This window comes from Eschrichtius robustus, chromosome 1 (assembly GCF_028021215.1).
Source record: "Eschrichtius robustus isolate mEscRob2 chromosome 1, mEscRob2.pri, whole genome shotgun sequence".
In the NCBI taxonomy this organism is placed as follows: domain Eukaryota; kingdom Metazoa; phylum Chordata; class Mammalia; order Artiodactyla; family Eschrichtiidae; genus Eschrichtius; species Eschrichtius robustus.
Window position 1 is genome coordinate 137,811,163 of NC_090824.1, and position 8,914 is coordinate 137,820,076.

Genomic DNA, 8,914 nt, shown 5'->3' on the forward strand with positions numbered 1-8,914 from the left:
ATGAAAATTTTAGACAATTATCTAAGCATCTAATTACTCAGGGACCCTGTTTTTCCTCAGTTCTACTATTAGTTTTATAGTGATTTTAAGGCTTGAAGGATGAAGTTGTCTGTGACCACCACCATAAAGGTTACCATAAGTGGACAAATTTCAAAGAAGTTCACCACCACGGCCACTGCCACCATAAAATGTTGTGTTGTCCTAATCTAAGGCAACATAACTCAAGGTTAATCAACTTCTTTGCTTGTCATTGCCTAAGGAGTTTGTCTTGTTCTGAAATAGCTTTCTTTACCTATTTTTCCACATAAATCCACTAAGAGACCAATGTGTGGCTCTATATCAAGCACCAGCCAGCAAAACTGCCTGCCAGAATGCTCAGTTTCTGGCATTTTTCCAAATGACATGAAATCCTTGGAGATGGCTGTATCCTAACTCTTTTTGAAAATTGATACACATACTTCTTGTTGAAGGTTCAAAGGTATAACAGTTTTAATTCTTCTGGAGAACAGCTATGGGACACTCTATTTTCACACTTTGCCGTTCAATAAACGTGGGATGGAGAATGAAATAAACTGACAGAATTACCATATGGTAGCTTAATAAAATTCTAAATGACCTGACAACATAAAAAAGCTACCCAAAAAAAAAGAAGAAAAAGAGATTGCTCCCTGATAATCATTTTACAAGTAAACAACATACAACTAAGTATCTAACATGACCAGAGCCCAGAGAAGCAGAGTAAAAACACTAACATTTGGTAAAAGAAAAATGCATATATACCCCTGTGATCTGAAAAAAATTCCGAAGTGTTTGTTTGAATAGCAAATTACAGCTAATCAAAACCTCATTCTAAAGGCACTGAGGCAGAGAAAACAAAAGTGCTGAAGAGAATTCAAACCACCTCATCTGCAGAAACCACTGGTTTCCTTGGTTCTGAGTCTGCTTTGTCTTTCAGAATGATCTTTCAGAAGAGAACACAGAACACTATTACAATGGCCTTGGAAAAAGGGACCTCTGCTTCACCACTCTGGCTCTCCAGTAACGCTTTATTTGGCAGGGACTATTAAAATTCAATTCCCCACCCCTCAACTAGCTGACATTTATCTAATACTATCCTTTTCCAGGCCTAAGGAAGCTTAACAACAACAACAACAAAAAACAAGTTACTAAAGGATACACCATTCACAAAATGGAAATCTAAGTCTCCTCTCTTCATGTATCTGTTCCTTTCAAGGAAGGGCATAAAAATGGGGATGAGGGAAGAGAGATACCAACTAGGAATTTGACTCTATATTATAAATTGGCCAAATGAATGGAAACAATGATTCCTCTGGACTGAAAGTACCACTGAGGTGCTTAACATGACAGCTGTGATACTTCCAAAAGATTCTCCAGGAGTTCCATTTGGAAAAGTAATCTGTCCCAGGAGAGCAGACCAAAGAAAAGGTCTCGGGCTCTTTAGTCAAGTTTTGTTATTTCCTTTGTATAACCTTCCCTGGGCTATTTTTTTATCAATGTAAAGACTAGAAACGAGAAAAATTAAGAAATTAACGGCACTGATTTACTTCCCATGAAAAGCTATTAAAAAGCATTTTCAAAAGTGTTATTCAGCCGCTAATGACACCATCACTTTTATATTTGTAGAGATCATTATCACTGTTAAAGAGCTTCCCTATATATGCTCTCATGTGGGGCAAAAAGTATTATCTATTTCATAGAAAAATACAGTGAAAGTAGTAATTTGCTTAAGGTCCCAATGACTAAAGACTAAATTTTTTTCCGTCTCCTAAACTCTCAGCTCTAACATTTTAAATTTAGTATCTTGCTGTTAGGGTGGGGAGGGGGTAACCTTTTTGGCAATGATGAATAGAAATTTAATTTAAAAAATGTTCCACCACAAATAGCCTGGCATATAGCCACTCAGGCAGAAAGAGTAATGACTTATGCTACACAAATAATAAAGTACTATGAGGTTTTATTTGTTTACCAGCTAATTTACTTCCTGGGGGGGGATTTCTCACTCTAAAACAGCGATCCCCTACCAAGAGTTCCCAAATGCCAAGAAGTCCATAAAAGGAGTAATGGAGTTGCCAAGTTATGCTAAATATTTCAAAAGGACTAAAACAAAGTCCTACACTAGCTCCCAATAAGGCTGCACAGGTTATTAAAATGAGCTGCTTTGCTTTTAGGTGTGATCGTAACAACTGGATGTTAGCACTGACTGGCAATTCGATCTATTTGCTGAAAATGGAAAGACAATACTTCTAAGTTTGCATGACAAACTTTCATATCATGAGTTGACAGAAAACAAGTAAAAAAAAGACTCCTTGAAGTTGAAAATAGCACTCTTTCCCTTCCATATTTAAGATTAGGACAAATTTATAAAACAGAAAAAAAATTTAGCTTCACTCCCTTGGCCTAAAGAGTAACACATCTATGCATTGTTTTTTTTGGTTTGTTTTTTGTTTTGTTTTGTTTACTTCTAAAAACGCTTTCATGTGAAGTCAAACTGCAGATTTCCTATTGAACCCTAAGTGGCCTTTTAAATATTTATGCACTACCCATGACACTTTCTTGATGTTTTCTCTGCCCTTTTGACCAACTCTTGGCAGTTAACTTACATGGTAGTCAAGATTTTTGTTCAAACAGAATATAGCTAAAATGGTGGCCATATCATCAACAGTACAAATATTTACTGAGCGTTTAGTGAGTGGAAGATGAAAAATATAACTACAGAATATTCCCCCCTGCCACCATAAAAAAGACTTTTAAAAAATCCACAACTATTATACTAGAACATTAAGAAAACATAGCCAAAGCAGTACACAGTTAAGGACTATAGAAGACAGGAAGGGAAACAGATATCAGCATAAACAGCTTATGACTAGAAGAGCCTTGGGGATGGTCAGACATGTCGAGACAGATTGGGGTAGGGTAAGGGGCACATTCCACATGGGAAAAACTGCTGATGCAGAAGCCTGAAAGAAAAAGGGGGCACAATATCTTTAGAGGAATACTCAGAAATTGACATGCAGGTGTATAAGGAAACAACTAGTGAGGTACCATTCACTCAAACATTACAGAAACTGCCTAAGGATGCTTCTTGATAAGCATGGAGAAGACAGGGCCTGGCATGTAGAAGAGCTCAATAAATATCTGGGAATAAGAGGAAATAAGAGGAAAAGTTTTTTAAAAGATAGATCAAAATTATTATTATTTTTTAAGAGCTAAAACTTTTTAGAGAATAGCAAATCAAACACAGTAGACAGGTCCTGACATATGAAATCCAGCCCCATTTTTTCCTTGTTCCTTCCCCTCTAAGAAAATGGCATCAACAAGAGCAAACCATGGTGATTTTATCTAAACACTCAGCCACGTTTAAAGAGTCTTTATCTTTTAGAGACACACACCAAAATATTTACAGATGAAGTGATATGTCTGGAATCTGCTTCAAAATAATCCAAGGTGGGGTATAGATGAAATAAGATTGGCCAAAAGTTTATCACTGTTGAGGCTGGGTACGTGGAGGTTCTCCACACTATTCAACTTTTTATATGTTTGATGTTTCTCCATAATAATGTTAACACACATTCGTATACACTGAGCATCTACCATGATAATTATGTTCTGATAATGTGTCATAATTCACTAACATCTCAATCTGAATAGTTTGTATTAGTGGTACCATTATACTAGTCCCCACCAGAGCCTTCTTTTCCCAGGTGTCTCTAATTCACTTCTTGTTCCACTTCCTAATCCAGCTCATCACTCAGTATCTTTCTGTGCAGCTGACTCCATCAGCCTCCAATATGGTTCTCAATAGGGCACTGCTGGCATTTGAAGTGGGATAATTCTCTGTCGTGGCACACTGCCTGAACATTACAAGACATCTGGCATCCCTGTACCCCTGCCACTAAATGCCAGCACAGCACAGCAACACCACCATCCCACCCGCACTGGGATTACCAAAACCACACACTTTTCCTAATGCCACCCACTGTAGAGAACCACTCCTAGTCCTGGATGGCAAAGACATCTTTCCACTTACCTAACTCAGCAGCTCCCCCACAAGCCTACAAGTTCACTCTATCATTGAAACCAGCCCTACTTTTTCCTGGCCATACCTGAACCTGTACCAGAATAATCACCATTCAGACTAGCCAGTCTCTTTATTATCACCTACTTCATGCTCACTATACTACTTCCTGTTTTCCATTCTTGGAAAATCTTCACCTTCACCAGCCTATATCCTGGGCTTCTCAAGTCTCATTATAACTTCTCTACTCCTAATCAATCCACATTTTCTCAAGCTCTGCTGTCTTTTTTGGATGGAGTTTCCTCTGCCTGAAATGCCCTTTCGCTCCCTTCCAAAATTCTACTCACCTGTGAAAGCCCAACTCCACAATCAGCCTCTCCTCAAGGCCTTCTCTGAAGCGACCCCACCACCACCACCACCACCACCACCACCAAAGTCAACGTTAATTGCTCTCTTTGGCTTTCATGATGATACCACAGAACTTGGTCACACTTCGTTGTGTAAAACTCTTCCCCCAAGAAGACTGAGTTCTGAAAGCAGGGACTGCGCTACCCAGTTGTGCAAAACCAGCGCCTAGAACAGAACACCTGAGTACAGCTCTTTACTGTACTTTTTTTTTCTGAAATATACACCTGCTCCCCAGTATTCTGAAAACTATTTTAATGTTAATTATCATAACTTCAAGGCTTTTAGAGACTCCGGAGCATCAGGTACGCTGCAGGGTAGGCACTTAAGTACCTACTAACTTAACAAAAGGGAGTTTAAAGACGCCAGACTCGGTTTTAGCCATATTTACAGAGGAACGTGAAACATTAACTTCTGTTATAAGAGGCATATTCCGCAGTTTGGACCAATACCCTAAGTCAATTTCACAACGAACAGCCTGATCATACACTTTTATGAAGAAACTTATTTAACGTTTCAATTTTTTTTTTTTACGCGTTTCTGACGAGCTTTCGTATTAAGTTAAAGAGTGAGCTTTAAAGGGTCTTCTCGGCTTTGTGACATAAAACAATCCTACTAGGCAGCAGACTTGGGCACGTATCTCCTTTCGCCAGCTCCTAATCTGAACGGCTTACCCACAGGAGGGGCTGCACAAACATACTCCCAGAACACCTGCCGCATCCAAGGTCCAATGCGCCTTCGGAAACGCTTTAGCGCGGAGCCAGGCCAGCAGGAAGGGGATAATTCAAACAGTGCCAGAGGCTGCCTTCTAAACTTTTTTTCCTCAAATGCGTCCGTTTTCAATGTTAGTTTTTCCTTAAACACAAACTTAAAATATAATTGGGAGAATACGCGGAACCAGAGAAATCTGACTGGAGAAGGACGCGCTCAAACTTGAGGGCCCTTCGCCTGCCCCGCCGGGGCTCAAACAACAGCCGACCCGCCGCACCGCGGCCCCAGGGGCAGGCCCCCGGCTGTGGGCGGCCATGGCGACCCAGCGAGGGCTCGGCCGGCAGCGGTCTCCCACCTCATGGCGCGGCGACGGGGGCCGAGAGGGGGCAGGAGTCCCAAACCCAAGCCGGCGGGAAGAGCCGGAGAAACGAGCCGACCGCCTCCTCCCACCCGAGCCGCGCGCAGTCCCGGCGGGGCTGGGCCGGGCCCTTCTCCGGGGAAAGGGGCGGACCCGCCCCGCCCGGGGGTCCGAGGGGCCTCTCCGGGGCAGACTCCCCTTTGTCCGGGGACTCTGGGCGCCCCCTTCCTCCCCGGCCCGGCCCTGCGAGGCTGCGGCCGGGCGCCTCACCGTGATGTTGCAGTGGAGTGTGAGCGGCGGCGGCGGGGAGTGAGGGCTGCCCGGCGGCGCCGGTGGCGGCACCAGGAACTGGCAATGCAGCTCGTCCAGCTTCCAGCTGACGATGCGGAATCTCTCGTGGTTCTTGTCGAAGATGGACGCCAGGAACTTCAGCTCGGCCTTGAGCCCTGACACGGACATCTTCCCCTCATCTCCGGCGGGAGGGGTGCGGAAGGGGAGCCGGGCCCGGAGCCGCCGTCACGGCCGCGACCGCCCCGCGGGGCCGGCCCGGGCCGCGCTCTCGCGGCTCCGCCTCTCCCCGCCGCCGCGGCCCGCGTCGGATCGGGGCTGGAAAATGGCGAGGGGCTGTGTGGCGGCTTGGGCGGCTGCTCCCTTTGTAACTGACTCCACCGGCAGGAGGCGGCTGCCCCGCGGCTTAAAAGGGCAACAGCGACACCACCCCCGCTACCGCCTTGGGAAACGGCTGCCCCCGCTACCTCCTGGGAAACGGCTGCCCCCACCCCGCCCCCATCCCTCCCCGCCCCTGCGCTCCCGCGCGCCCCCGTTCTGGTGCGTGCACGCGGCTAGCGCGCGCGCCCCCCAGGCCGCCCCCTCCTCGCCGTGACCCAGCCCCCTTCCGCCCGGCCCAACGGCTCTGCTCGCGCCCGCGGACGCCAGGCTCGGGCCAGCTGGCGCCCCGGCCTCTGATCATCAGGAGCCTGAGACCCCGGCGCGCCCCTGTTCCGCAGCCCTGAACCAGACACGTGCGCGGCCTACTGCGCCGGCCACGTCGGCGGGGCAGCGGACGCGCGCCGGCCCCTGGGGGCGGTGCTCCGCGAGGCTACGAGCGGGCCACCCACTCACCTGACCCAGCCCCGGGCCCTCCCTGGTGGGAGACAGCGGGCTTCGGGGAGCATTCGGGACCCGTATCGGCCCACCTAGCTTCATCTCCGCTATTCTCATGCTAGTCACCTAGCCACCACTTTAGCCTGAGTTCCTGCCAGGACCTTCTCGCCGGACTCTGCTCACTCCTTTGCTCTCAAACAATCCTTTTACCAAAAAATGATAATTTGGTCTCTGCCGGCTGCTCCCTCCCAACTCTCGCAATTTCATCCTTCCCCTTACCCACTACCTCTGTTCACTCTGGCATTCATTTTCTCTCCCTCTTTCCTGCCTTGAGGTTTTGTGATTGCCCAAGCTTAAGGTAACTCTCTCCACCTCCCATGGAGGCAGGGTTGGCCTATTTTCAGTAAAGTCTTAGTTCAAATGTCATCTCAGAAAGGGCCTCCCTGACCACCTAATCTAAAATAGCCACCTAGGCATGGACATATATACACTACCAAATGTAAAATAGCTAGCTAGTGGGAAGAAGCCACATAACACAGGGAGATCAGCTTGGTGCTTTGTGACCACCTAGGGGGGTGGGGATAGGGAGGATGGGAGGGAGAGGCAAGAGGGAGGAGATAATTGGGATATATTTATATCTATAGCTGATTCACTTTGTTATAAAGCAGAAACTAACACACCATTATAAAGCAATTATACTCCAATAAAGATGTTTAAAAAATAAATAAATAAAATAGCCACCTAGTCACCCTGTATCACATCATCCTATGTTAATTTCTTTCTCATCACCTGTCACTATCTGATATTTTTCCTGTTTATTTATTGTTTCTGCCCAACATGAATGTCTTATGCAGAGTCATAGTCCCAGAACCTAGAACAAGGCCTTTTATGTAATAGACACCCAATGTTATGAATGTATGCTCCTATCTGGAATCCACAGCACTTAACACAATCCCTGGCATATTCTAGATGCTCCCAAAATGAATGGAGGACTGCGTGGCAGTCCAAAGGAATATAACATAATTGGGCAGGTAATTAATAGTGTGTTTAGTGGTATGTACTAGAGGCAGGACCAGTTTCATGGGTGTGCAACCTGTAGTTGCATAGGGGTCCTGGCTTAGAAGGGCCTTGTGCTTGGTTTAATGCTCTGCTAATAATTTTCCAACAAGGGGCTCTGCATTTTCCTTTTGCACTGGTCTTGACTGGAGGTACCTAGCCTTCTCTGGTGCCTAAATGTATCCTACTTCATGATCTACAAATGGTCCCTTGTCTACTGGTCCTTTAGATAACAAAATTCAGAACAACACTGGGAGGTAGTAAGTCCACTGAATGGGGAACATTTTAAAAGTTTTTATTTTCATTTACTTCTGAGATATCGTATCATGTTATATTGCCTTTCAAGGGGTCACAGACCCCTCTGAGAATCTAATAAAAGCTATGATCCATCTTACCAGGAAAATACCTCTGCATGTAAAGTGTTGTATTTATGGGGATTCCTGGTCCTGGCACTAGAGGTACCACTATGAACTGGGACTGGGAGAAGAAGGAGTTCCAGTCCTGAGCTCTGAGCCAGAAATAACTAGGATACTGTATTGGCATTGGCATTGCTGGGTTAAGCACAAGTATGGCTTGCTGCTTTTTTTTCCTTCAGTCCCCAGTACTCTTGGGACCCTAACAGGCATGGCAGTCACAGACAAGGACTTGAGACAAAGAGAACAAATTGTTCAGAACTTGGTATGACTTTGAGAAATAAAATTCCCTGAATAAGTTATTTAATCTATCTAAACTTTATTTTATCTCTAAATTGCTATGAGAAAATAGAGCTTTATAAATTGCAAACACTTTTACTAGTTATATCTCAGAAATATATATATATATTAATTTCACAATCCCATTTTTTGAGTATCTGCTGTGTTCCAAGCCCTAAGAGAGCTAGAAATGTAAATAGATACAGTCCCTGAATTCAAGAAGCTTAAAATCTAGCATCAGAAACAAAATTGTTTCCTGGTGCAAGTAACAGAAAAATGTGACTTAAAGTGGCTTGGACAATAAGGAAATATATTACTTCACGTAATAGGAAGTCCAGAATCAGGGCAGGCACTAGGATTGGTTGATTAAAGCTTTGATAATATCAAGAGCGCAGACTCTCCATTTCCTTTGTCAAGCTGAGAGCAAGGTGGCTGGAGCTGTTCTTGCAGGTCACATCCAGACATAACAATATCCAGAATCAGAAAGGACTGTTTCTTCCATGCCTCCTTCCAAGACGTGGGGATTTTCCAAGAATATACCCAGCTGACTTC

At 45.0% G+C, this 8,914-nt stretch overlaps 1 protein-coding gene across 1 annotated transcript in view; it reads right to left on the reverse strand.

The window, feature by feature from the left end:
• The window catches only part of UBE2Q2 (ubiquitin conjugating enzyme E2 Q2), a 68,044-nt gene extending 61,781 nt beyond the window's left edge, over positions 1–6,263 (reverse strand). The window contains exon 1 of the mRNA XM_068556301.1: positions 5,781–6,263. Coding sequence (XP_068412402.1) covers positions 5,781–5,969 — 189 coding nt within the window. The 5' untranslated portion in view covers positions 5,970–6,263. The remainder of the gene's footprint in view (positions 1–5,780) is intronic.
• Between the last annotated feature and the right edge of the window lie 2,651 nt (positions 6,264–8,914).